Consider the following 13,239-nt stretch of genomic DNA (forward strand, 5'->3'; position numbering starts at 1 on the left):
ATAAAATAAAAATAAATTTACCTTCTTCACTGGTGTCCTCTTTGTAGTCAGGCTTAGGCTGGGGCCAGTGAAAATTCTCTGAAAAGGCACCTTCATACATCTTTACTAAGTCATCCAAAGGCAATTCAGCTGAAGGTTATTGAAGAACAAATACAAGGATATTAATACTAAAAACCAACAGTTATCAATAACATTACTTTTTAATGACCAAGGATGCTTTGATATACGTTGTAATCCACACAGTACTCAATTCAGAAATTGACTTTAAAGATCATTACACATGGAAGCAAAGCTACGTCTTTAAAGTCAGTAGGCTCAACCCAGTAGGTTCTTACCACAATGCAAACCCACTATCTAATCTGACAATCAGTTACTGCTTAGGAGAATCACAGCACTAAAAACAGCAGGCTTGTTAGATATCAAAACTGAAGGACATTGGCAATCTCTGTGGGGTATTTTGCGCAGCAGCAACATGCACCTGCCTCTGAACAGTTTTACAAAAGGGAGGAGGTTACTGGCATAGCATTCTCTGGAAAGGCCCCTTCCCCTCTGATGCTTAGCTTGTCAAGATCTGAAATAGACCAAATCTGCTGGCCTTCCAGCCTTGCTGCAAAGCCATTCTGGTTGAGCAGGCACTGGTGAAGAGCCAAGGCACCTGAGGCTGGTGGGATTTCTATCTAATGGGAAAGTGCTGTGGAGGGTTTTAAGCAGTATTGCTCACATGACCAGTGATCATGGTAGTTGGGAAGAAGGAGAAGTGCTGCCATGTTAGTCAATTTTTAATTTGCGTCTCCAATGCTCTTGTGTTTTCAGTGTATATCAAGGGCACTTGGAGATTTGGATGGGACCCTTTTAGTGTAGAGTTTGTATAGGAGCAACATCTAAATAAAAACATTTACACAAACTCTTTTCCAAACCAAATTACTTAAGAATTAGGTAATCATTATACATACCACTCCATAAACACTAACATTCATCACAGTCCACTATTAAAAACAACAAAAACACACACAGGAATACAAACTATACATGGTTTGAAAGTTGAATGCATTCAGAAAAACAAACACTCATTTGACAGTTACCATATTTGCAAATATAGTAACTACTATACATTTTCACATTTTACTCCAAACCCCACCAATACATAGCAAACTTGTGTCCACAGGCAATCCACATACCTACCTTCTTTGGCTAAGTTAGAAAGTTCAGCTTGATGGTTTATATTTCCTTCTTTAGCCTCCTGCTCTTCAATTGTCTCCTCTTCATCTTCAACTATCACCGAAACACACATTTATAAAGGCAGCTTAGTTAAACAACTATAAAAAAATCAGAGTGTGACTGTATACATAATAGATCTGCCAGTTTAAGCCTGCTTTGGAGATTGTTCCCAAGTCAAAGGCACTGGATATCACCGTGGAGTTGAGCAAGAGAGAAAGGTCATTAAGGTAGCCTCGTCTCAGTGTAATTGCTGAACTTTGGACAGTGGTAGATTGTAGCATCTCCATTACTTCGTATCTGTGATCTAGTGAGGAGTACAGGTTCATAAGATCTCACCAGCTCAAGAAGCTATGCAAGTCACTATTTAGGTATCTCTGAATCTCACTATAACCAGATATCACTGAGAACCTTAGCAGGATTCCAAAAAGGATTAGATATTTATATGAACAACAAGAATATCCAAAATTACAATAATATTTTCTTTTTAACAAAAGAGGTTTGGAAGGGATAGAATCCTTCATGCTTCAGGGCATAAGTCAATCTTGAACTTTTGAGTGCTAGTAGGAAACTTTCCCTGGGGCCAGGTTATCCCACAACTGCTAAGTGCAGGAGTTTTTCCTCTGAAGCAGTTTGTATGCTGTCAAACAGGATATTAAACTAGATGAACCACTAGTCTGATCCTGTATAACAACCCCCCCTGAAAAAGCAGTGTAAAAAACAAGTAAGGAGGTTGGGGAGAAGTGAGAAAGAGGAGGAGGAGGAGGAGAGAAAATTATAATCAGATATACTGACCCACAAGAGAAGATTTTCTTCCACTCCCTAGTTCTAGCAATACCAGCATCCATGCTTCTAAAAAAGTCTCTTTATTAATATTATTTTGTTCTTAAAGTGAAAACTATAGCTCAATTCAGTTGGTATTTTCACAAAAAAGGAGCAGACGATGGAAGAAGCCAATACCACAAAATGTTTATTCATCTCTTTCCTTGGGCATTTAGGTAAGGATTGGGTATAATAGGTAACAATAGTAAAGTCTTGGTAATAAAACGTCACTGAAGCACCTTCCCTCACTCTGCTATTTAATCTTTGCCGAGAAGTGGATAAGGTTGGCAATTATGTGGCGAAAATGCAGGGTATCTGGATCACAAGATTGAAAATCAGTGTTCAGTTTTTAAATATATAAAATACATACCCACACTTCCAAAGACAAATGCATCAAGCATTGTAGACAGAATTTTAAAAAGTGACTAACCTTCCTCATCAGTCAAGGATGTGCTTGCCTTTCTTTTCCTTCCAAATGACAGCGAACCCTAGCATTAAATAATTTAAACGTTCAAACCCATGGAATATAAAGCCAATACATAAACAAGACTTATAGGGCAGGAGGAAGCTAAATCTCCATCCAGCTAATCCTTAAATCTAACTATCCATACCAATATTTGTATAATAAGTTGACCAAAGTCAATCAGAGGCATCGACATGAGTGGAATTCCACTGATGTCAATGGGACTCTATGCAGATATAAAGGTCCAGCTGCAGAGATCACTTTGTAGGATCAGAGCCTGTATGTGTGACTGGGTAAATAATATACCCTTTAAAAAAGTCCAAACATCTTTTTCATCCCTAAACACTAGAATGGCCACTTTGAAGCCCTTATAGGTTCCTGGATAAACATTAACTCTCTTTTCAAAAGGTATTATATTATCAATCTCGGACACACAAAAAATTCAGAACATTCAAATGTCAAAGGTTTATGGTTCCTAACAACTAGGGTGACCAGACAGCAAGTGTGAAAAATCAGGACAGGGGTGGGGTGTTATAGGTGCCTATATAAGACAAAGCTTCAAATATTGGGACTGTCCCTATAAAATTAGGACATCTGGTCACCCTACTAACAACATACTGTGTTTTCGCCCCTGCACACAATGATGAATTGTTTAAGGCCAAAAACTCAGCATTAAACTTCCATAAATCTGTTTAGTATCAGTTTGCGTGTTAGTCTAAAAGAGCTAATGTCAGTTTGTGTGTTTATTTGAAACAGACAAAAAAATGAAATATTTCATAAGAAGCAGTAAAATTTAAAATAAATCTGAGACTCTAAGTAACAAGTAAAAAAAGAGACTTACCACCTCACTTTCTTTTTCCAATGATATGTCTTCTGCAGGTTTTGTATCTTTCCCTGGAAAATTATTACAGACATCCAACAGTCACTTCCGCAACTTTGTGTTTTTTATGTTAACATTTAATTGCATCCATGAGAAAAACCATCAAGATAAGTAAAGTCTAACAGTAAAACACAATAAATACCATGATTCACAATTTGGATTTCTACTGTCAAAAAGATGAGACCTCATATTTGAGTAAGTGGATGCAAATATGTAAAAACCGTAGGGTGGCCCATGAATTTATACTCCAGTTTTAATAAACTGAAACACAATTACCTTTATTTGAACTTTTCCTTAAATTCAATGCTTTTTTCCTTTTCTCTTGAAATTCAATTTGCAGTTTTATTTCAACAACCTAATATATAAAATTGCAACAAAAATGTGATTAGAGCCTCTAACAAGACTTTAAAACAATCTTGCAGTCACAAATAATTTTTTTTTTTTAAGGAAGTGGACAGTTTACCTGTTCAATATTTGACCAGAAGTATTCGATTTCTCTAGCAATTGAGGCAGCAATACGCCTTAACTTGTTTTGTTCCTCTTTTCTGGCTCTCTCTTCATTAAGTTTCTTTTCCTCATGGTAGCGAGCCACAGTTCTCACCATCTAATAAAAAACATTAGATTCTGAATGAGGTTTCCTCAAAATATACATCAGCACATTTCTTAAAATTAGATTTTTTACCCATCAACCAGATGTTAACTGTAGCATAGTTTCAGTGCACCTATGGTGTAATTAATCTTCAATATTTCTATAATCTTTCTTTGTCAGAAAACTAACTGGTATGAAATTAAAAAAAAAAGACAGAAAAGTCTACTAGATTATGGTCTTATTTACATTAAGGCTACTTTACTAATGCAAAACTAAGTCCTAAGGTTATTGGAATAATTTATAAGATGTATTTTAGAATTTCCTTGTGAAATAAAAAGAAAAGGAGTACTTGTGGCACCTTAGAGACTAACAAATTTATTTGAGCATAAGTTTCGTGAGCTACAGTTCACTTCATCGGATGCATCTAGTGTCCTTTTTCTTTTGTAGAGAAGCAAAGTGTGTGTTGTGAATGGCTTGTCTAGTTTTTGTAAAGTCCAGCCACAAGGAAGTTTGTGTGGAAGGTTGGTTTTTTTATGAGAGTATCCAGTTTTGAGAGCTCATTCTTAATCTTTCCCTGTTTGCTGTATAGGATGCTGTAGCTCACGAAAGCTTATGCTCAAATAAATTTGTTAGTCTCTAAGGTGCCACAAGAACGCCTTTTCTTTTTGCGGATACAGATTAACGCGGCTGCTACTCTGAAACTTGTGAAATAAGTATTTCAAATATAAACTAAAATAATTTAAAATTTTTGAACAACAAGGTAAGTGGTGCACTGCATTAGGATATCGCCTGTAAGGAGAAGGGATCTGAATTCACAACAATTTAAAATACAGAATAGGAAATGACATACTGAATTAAACCAGTGGTCCTTAATAATCCTACTTCTTGACCCCAAAAGAGGCCAGTACTAGATACTTCAAAGGAAGGTTCAAGAATCAACACAATAATAATCATGGAATAACATGCCCTGATGGGAAGTTTCTTCCTATCCCCAGGCACTGAGGTTATATCTAACACAGCAAAAAAAAACTCGCGGTTGGCACGTGCCAGCCAACTCAGGATCACAGGGCTTGGGCTGTGGGGCTGTTTCACTGCCATGTAGACTTCTGCGGGTAGGAGGACCCCAAAGCTCGGGTTTTTCTTTGCTGTGTAGACACACTCTTAGTGGTTGGTTTATGTACTGAGGTGTTAAGGATTACAGTCCTTTAAAAAGAGAAAAGAAAAAAATAGCACTTACCAAATGGTCACAACTTTGGATATTCTCTTCTACAGAAGTGTCTAATTCTTTGTTTTTGTTTTTTAAACTTTTACTAAATGTTTCTACTCAACAATATCTTCTGGCAGCATGTTCTAAAGGCTAATGCATACTTTTAAAAAAATATATAACTAATGCATTTCCGTATCAGTTTCAAATTTATCTTTCAGTATCGACTATTCCCTTACTTTTGTATTATGAGTACAGATAAACAGTAGTACCTGATCTATCTACTCTGTACTATTTATTATTTTATACCCTTCATTCTGGTTCCCTCTTATTAATCTCCTAACTAAATTAAAAGTTTTGTCACTCTCCTCATACGGAAACCTCTTCATGCCTCATTTTCATTGCCTGTCTCTGAATTCCTTCAATTTCTGCTATATTTTTTACGAGATGGGTTGATCAGAACTGAACAAAGTATTAACCACCCAACAGTATACATATATCTACTTGTAATAAAAGTGCTATATATTTATTTTTGGATTGGAGGGCGTGGCTGATGTGAGACACACACACTATGGCCAAAATTTTCAAACTTGCCTAACGTTAGGATCCTAAATCCTTACTGATGCACCTAAATGAGTGGTCTGATTTTCAGAACTGCTGAGAATGCAGCATTTGCCGCTGAAGTCAATGGCAGATGCTAGGTGCTCAACACTTCCGAAAATCAGGCCAGTTATTTAGGTGAAATGCCAATACTTTACACTCCTGGCACTCCCTTCCATCTAAAAACATAAGGATTTTACTATAACTAGACAACATACATGTTTCAATAACATTGTTACAAAGATGGCTGACAGCAAGACCAGTTATTTCTCTTCAAAAACATATTTCAAAGTACCTTCTTAGCAGTAACCATCTTCCACCTTCTCTCTTGAGCAAAATCAGTTGCCATCCATTGCATTTCTTCTAGCAGATAATCCCAGTGAGATTTGGGTCTCGGGGCCTCCTGGAGTTTGGGCAATCGTCTCAGGGACCACAAGCCTTCCTTCCTCAGCTCTGCTATTCGTTGATGGATTTGATTTTCCTACAAAAAAAAAACACAACAAAAAATCCCTCCACAAATATGTCATGTACAAATACATTTCAATGACAGATGCCTCTGTCCGGCTGCAGCTATGATAGTAGCTGAATAAAAAAAAAAAGTGTTATAAAGTCCCAATATCATAAACAAATTTCACATTTAAATTTAATGCTACACCATGGGAAACAAATCAAGTCTGCACATAGCACTGAAGTGCCAAAATTAACAGACTAAATGAGATTCAGTTGTAATAAGAATTACAATAGTTCAAACGGTATTCAACAAAGTGCCTTCGGTAACACAAGACAGACAGACACTTCATATGAAAGCATAGCAAACAACTTACAAGACCTATGGAAACTACACTGAACTATCCTTTTTTACTGAAATCAGAGCTTTACTATATAAGGAAAATATAATAAAGGATAAGACTACTTCACTACAAATCCTTCTTAGCTATTAGGAGAAACAAAATCTACAAGGATCCTGTTAAAGAGGCAGAATGACCTGGCTCAATTTTAGAAAAGTTATCTTACCACAACAGTACATCTTGAGTGATCAGGTGTGATCAATATTATGGAAATACAAAAAAGAAAAATGCATTTAGCAAAGATGACTGATTTCATTAGCAGTTTTATCTCTAGCTTCTTTGGAAGTGCATAAAATATAACCAAAAATGTGAGAAATAAAAATTGGAACTCTTCTGTGTATATTAACAGCTCAACAATGTAACCTTTCTTCACGTTAGCGGTCTTTAGGTTCCGAAAGAAAATTCTTACCAGTTTTACTTGCTCAGCAAGCTTGTCTTGAGAGCTATCCTGAGGTAACACTGCTGCATTCTGAGCTGGGCTCTGTGTTTTAGGTGCTGTAGTTACGGCTAAGCCTGGGGGTTTTGATGCAATAGGAGACAGTGACTTGTTAGTTGCTGGAGAGGTTCTGTTTGTCTGTACTGGATATGAAGAAAGCGGTGCTGTGCCTGAGAGAGCTGCTGGTGGAATAGAGGAGGTAGGTGGCAATGAATTCACCGTAAGACGCTGAGAAGTTTGGGCAGCATCTGCAGATGGTCGTGTCAGCGTCACAGTCTGCGGAGAGATAAGGAACTTTATAATCAAATATTACCTAATGCTGCATTACAGGAGAATATGTTAGCCAGCCAAATGCTGACCTAACTTTAATCCACTAGAAATACTACATTTAAAATGCTTTACAAATGCTTTACTGTTTTACTCAACAAGCTACATCTACATGAGTTTATTTTGTCTTGTAGAGTTTAAAAATTTCAGCCATTTAACATCTTTCACATATTTATAAGAACAGACTGCTGTCATTCTCCCAGTTATTGGAACAAGAGTTGTTTTAGGAGTAAGCTTTTCACATTAGGCAAACATTAATATTTATATACCTGTTGCTGTATTGCAGCTTGCGGCTGGGACACTTGTGTTGGTGTCTGTCCTTGTATATGGAGTGCTGGCTGTACCTGCTGTTGAACTGGTGTTGGGAGCTGGCTATGTGGAGCAGAAGTGATGGGTACACTTTGGGGCTGGGTCTTCACCTGAATCTGGGGCTGTGCTGGAGACTCTACTATCTGTGGCTGTTGCTGTGAAAGCTGCAGTGCAGCTGGGAGAGACGTTATTGGGACGTTAGCAGGTTGCAGCCTCCCCGGCAGTTGAGGTGGAGGAGTGTGTAAACTTGCTGCATTCTGCACAGGAGGACCTTTGGATGGGTCATACTGTTGCTGGCTTTGTTTCTGTCCAGTGAGCTGTACTGCTTGAGGAGTAGGAGGCATTCCACCTGCAAAGCAAGAGGAAATCAGCACAGATGAATTTTTTAAGTGTCAATGTTCTTTACCACTTTAACCAGAAAACGGTTAGACAGCGAACACATTTTGACTTGTTACTTACTTGGTGATAAGATACCATCACTTTGAAAATACCACATCACAATCACAAAAATAAGTCATCATTACAGTAAACAATCTATCAAACAAAGGAATGCAGCTAGCAATTTTTGAATAAGAATCAATTACAATAAAATGCATTCTCTTTACTAAATTGTCTTCTGGATTTCCTAATTGTTTTTTCAACTATTTATGAGTTAGCGGGAGCTCAAAACTCATTGAACGTTATACACGGAGGATGCTGTACATTAACACACTTGGACCAAAAATGACCGTCAGTGAACTAACACCAGTAATGAAGTAAAACCAACATTTATCACACATATGGCAAAGTAGGAGCTACTTTTTTCACAAACCCTTGGTTTAGATCCAGAGCTCCTAAGCTAACCATTTTGCACCAGCACTTGTGACGTACTTCCATGCCCACATGCACCACTGGAGCCCATCACTCAGCTCCTTAAACAAACCAGGCATTGCATACCAAGAATTAATTTACAAGGAGAAGTCTATGGTGGAACTAGGATCTCAGAAGACTAGGAGCCTAAGTTTCTAGTCCCATCACTTTCATCTCCTTGTTAAATTAATTTGCAATTGGCATGTGGTGACAGTACCTTGTGCCGTTGGCATTAGCTGTTGTAGAGGAACTCCTGAAGCCACACCTGGATGCTGAAAAACCATCCCATGACGGCCCACTTCAATTCGTGGTCTCTTAGACGAATCTGTGATATTCAAATTCCATTTATGGCATGGTATAATGGAATGGGTTCAGTTTACAAAGCAAAAGTACTACACATGATTTTAACATCAGCTCAGAAAGCTACAACTCTACTACACATGTGTAGCATTCATGAGGAGTATGCTCCAAGGGCAGAGTTCCTTTATATTTCAAGGTGACCAACTTCACTTTCCCTCAGCCAAATGACAGACTTGTTAATATTTCTACACTTGCCAAATCCAGTCCCATTTGTTGTAAGTGGAACACACTGCACCATACCAGTCACAACGAATAGGCCAAAGGATCTAGCAATTGCCAGAGTGAGGCAAAGCTACATTTCAATAATTATGCAGTAGTGGGTCTTCTATATTCCTTCCAAATAAAATTCAATTGTTGAAGACAAACATACCTGCTGGAGTAAGTGCTTGCTGTCTCTTAAAAGCTTCAATTTCTATGGTATTCACAGTCCCCGTTACTGGAGTCCCTGTGTGCGTTTGCTATTAAAAAAACCAAAAATCATAAAAGTTCAGCTACCTCATCAGTTTCCCTTACAACAACACATGAAGTTACAGTGAATCCAAAGAACACCTACTTGTATTATTAGCGCTTCAAAATGATTGTACGCTCTAAAAAGTAAGACTTGTTCAATATCTTCTGGCAATTTTTAAATACTCCTATAACAAAGCTATATAAAGTGACCCTGAGAGTCTTTCATTCAGCTTTCAAGTATAATTATGTTAACTAAAAAGAGGAAATCAGTTATGTGTGTTATAAATTTTGAGTTTCAAGGAAAGTGCTAATAAAACTAGGAAATGGGGTGGGAGAAGAAAATATACTTGGCCATTATTTTTCTGGGTTCCTTTTGCTATTAAGGATTTACATTTATACAAGACCTCTCTCCTCCTGCCATCTGCCTGACGCTGCAATGAAGTTACAACCAAGTGCATGTATCATCACACTGTTATTGCATTAAAAAAAAAACAGTCATGTCAAAAATTGAATATTTTTACCTCACTACAGAATTAAATAGATGGCAAATTAGATTGGGAGAAACAGCCCTTGCATACTACTAGTATCAGTAACCAGCAAATATGGTAAAATATAATAAAGACAATTTATTTATTTTTTAAAAATTCAGTATGCAGGGCTAATCTAATTCTGTATGCCAAATATTTGGAAAGCATGTGAATGAAGTTAATTTGGATCTTGAAGAGAGTTTAAGCTTAACAAGAGGCCACCAACATTACTATGGGCTTCAACAGAAGCTGGTGGTTGGCATGCCTCAGGATTGAGCTCCACAAGTCAGCTGTTTAATTTGGCCAAAAAACTGCTCAGAATCAAAATGTGGAATAAAAAAAATCTCAACCCAGATGTAAATTTCAGCTCCACTTCTCTGAATCCGAGACTTAAATTTATTTTATTATAGCTTGCTACTAGACATAAGCAGCTGACTACTAGAACGTAATGGTACAGCTAGTGAAATGGATATTGAAATTTTGAAGTAAAGCAGGTTGTCTGTATGATCATTTGCATGCTCTTTTGGCCCTCAGCTATTCCACAGCACTGCCGGTAAGGGCTTAAAGTCTAGGAGTGCACAGTTCTTTTGTGCAAATTTCCAAACCAGATTATTAGGTCTTCATTTTTAGCAACCATGTTATCACCACGTACTCTATTATGAGATTAACTATGCAAAAAAATAAAGGTTACCCAAAGAAAGCTCTTAACAGCTTTCTTTCTTTTTTTTTTTTTAAAAGAGGAAATTATGCTAGTCGTTAAAAAGGAATTAATTTACCATTCTGTAGTTCTCTAAGTGCAACTGGCTGTTGAAAATGGCAAAAACTATACAAATGCATAGGAAGCACTTCCCAAAGGATTTATCACAACATATCATAACGTACCTTTTGCATATCTAAATACATCTATACTGAAGACAGTAATTTCTCAAACAGTACATTTAGTCTATTCACAACTCCAATGCTCTCAGGGATTCCTCCTTTCTCCCCTCTTTTTATAGAAAGCCATACCAATTTAAATAAAGCACAAGAAAGTAAACACAAAACGATATTGAAATAAACTGTAGGTGTCCAAAAATCTTCAGTGCCCTATTGTACAGTATAAACTAACACACACATCTTATATGCATAGCATCCCATTGTACTTAAGTACTGTAGTATGTATTCTGCTCAGCCTCACATATGAGGACCCTGTCCAAGTCTAGGAATAACAGATAGACATTTATGACCACCAGTGGTATGTGTATGGTATTAAGATGTTCATCTGAGTTAAGAATTTTTAGGCAAGCACGGTGGACACTGCCCCAAACTATATGGCATACGTGCTCATCCAATATGGTACTCAAATGATTAAGGATTAACTGTCTGCCTTCATTGTTTCCTTTTTAATTCACTACTTTTATTTACATTAACATACATAATAATGTTACGCCACGTTGGATATGAAAAACTTTCAAAGAAGTTTTAGTCTGAAGCAGACACCTGGCCCAAACAGTTAAGTTTGGCAAAGTATGATAAATTTAGATGTGTACAATATAACTGATTTCAAATAATGTGTTACAATAAACAATGCATACTTTCCATACAACCATAGAATCGCACAGAATTAATTAATATATCCAACTCAGACACTATTTGTACCAAATGTCTTTCTGAGCAACAACTTAAGCAACCCTCCTCCTCCAAAGCCCACTCTAAAACCCATTTATTTCACCTGACTTCTACTACTGCCTGACTGCTCCTGGCTTCGATTTCCAGGTCTATTTGTTTCAGGTTTCTGGACTGACACTTAGTATATGAATGCCTCCAACTTATTTGCATTATTTTTACTGAATTTAGAACATAAGCTTTTGAGAGCAAACACTATGTTTTATATGAAATGCAACTGTACACCACTGGCACTAGAAAATAAATTGTTCTAAATCTTCTTAAAAATAATGAAAAGTTCTGGGTACTATATGGTTATCAGGCAGGATGTCCACCATAATAATTTTAACTTACTGTGCTTACAACACTCCAAATTCAATGACAGAACTGATCAAGATACCTACTATGTTTTATAAACAGCAACAGAGAAAGATGATGTAAGGATGTGAGGTGTACTATCATTTTTCTGCTAAAAGCTTGGGAATAATCATATTACTCACAGCACTTTGTATATTTTTAGTGTGTCTGCTATTTTCATTTTGAAGTAACTTAGTTCCTATGGAAACTATGATGTCATTAGTATGGGCGGAGCTTACTGACATCCACAAGTGCTATTCAAAGTCAACTGATACAATGTTTTCAAATGCATATATTTTAAATGGATTGAACAAAAGATGATATATGACTGACTTTCAAAAACTTTTGAAACCTATGTAATTACTGGCCATATTAAAAAGCATTGGAAACAAACACATCTTGGCTAAACAATTTAATTTTTTTTAAATTTACATAAAATTAATTATATTTGTGAATACAGTCAATAATACTGTCTTGACTTAAAGCCCCAGGGCAATCTGAATGAAGTTAGTGGGGTTGCACAAGTTGTAAGGTAAGGCAGGATATATAGCCCATCAGGTATATTTGCTGTTAAAGATCTTCCTCACCAAAATAGAAGTGCATAACATTTCAGCTGAAAGAGAATATTTCAACTACAGAATTAGGGCTTATCCTTTGTGGGCCAATTGCAAGAGGGTAACAGCCAGGTACACTGAAGTAGGTCTGAAATACCCAGTAGAAGGCAGTGATGTACACACAAGCTAGCCTGTGTTAAAAGTGCATCTCCACAGATCCATATAATTAGTTCTGTTTATAGATGTCATTCCTGTCTTTAGATACCTTCTTCAATGTGCTCCCATCCAAAAACAAACTTCTGTCTAAAATGGGACCCTCTAAACACTTATTTCTTCTACCTGATATCCATGATAAATCTAGTGAAAGTGAGGTAAGTTGGAGTACTTATGACGACTCATTTTGAAGCTTTTCGGTAGAAAAATGCATCATACAATCTGTAGCAAGCAAGGAAAATCTAATACCTTTTGCAGGCATATATAAAAGCCTTCAATCAATCAAGAAAAAAGAAAGAAATTGAGAAGAAATCCACAGTTACAATGCCACAGACAGAGAAATCCAAACTACTACTATGCAGAATGCACAAATGAACCAAATGCTTTAGGGAAACAAACGACAAACAAACCAAAGTGAAAAACATTCAAGCTGAAAGTTGATGAAATAAGCCAGCAACTTTGAGACAAGAAAGATTTAACTTCCTCAACACCCAATAAACATTCATGCGTTTCAAGATTTGAAGTTATTTTTGGTTTTGTTTGTTTTAGATGACAACGAATGGGCTCTTGGGAAAATACGAATTCTGCTAAG

The 13,239-nt window shown here is 36.7% G+C and overlaps 1 protein-coding gene across 10 annotated transcripts in view; it reads right to left on the reverse strand.

Annotated features, from left to right (window-relative positions):
* EP400 (E1A binding protein p400) overlaps positions 1-13,239 on the reverse strand; it is a 64,063-nt gene that overhangs the window by 45,677 nt on the left and 5,147 nt on the right. For 8 of the 10 annotated variants that reach the window (XM_074972986.1, XM_074972985.1, XM_074972987.1 and 5 more), the window contains 11 exons: positions 9,273-9,360; positions 8,760-8,867; positions 7,654-8,042; positions 7,031-7,333; positions 6,069-6,254; positions 3,844-3,984; positions 3,657-3,735; positions 3,342-3,394; positions 2,468-2,525; positions 1,183-1,272; positions 22-129 (listed from right to left, as the gene is read on the reverse strand). In XM_074972986.1, the coding sequence (XP_074829087.1) occupies positions 22-129; positions 1,183-1,272; positions 2,468-2,525; positions 3,342-3,394; positions 3,657-3,735; positions 3,844-3,984; positions 6,069-6,254; positions 7,031-7,333; positions 7,654-8,042; positions 8,760-8,867; positions 9,273-9,360 (1,603 nt within the window). The remainder of the gene's footprint in view (positions 1-21; positions 130-1,182; positions 1,273-2,467; positions 2,526-3,341; positions 3,395-3,656; positions 3,736-3,843; positions 3,985-6,068; positions 6,255-7,030; positions 7,334-7,653; positions 8,043-8,759; positions 8,868-9,272; positions 9,361-13,239) is intronic. The other 2 variants (XM_074972992.1, XM_074972988.1) reach the window with 1 other exon arrangement.

This window comes from Natator depressus, chromosome 15 (genome assembly GCF_965152275.1).
Source record: "Natator depressus isolate rNatDep1 chromosome 15, rNatDep2.hap1, whole genome shotgun sequence".
Lineage (NCBI taxonomy): Eukaryota > Metazoa > Chordata > Testudines > Cheloniidae > Natator > Natator depressus.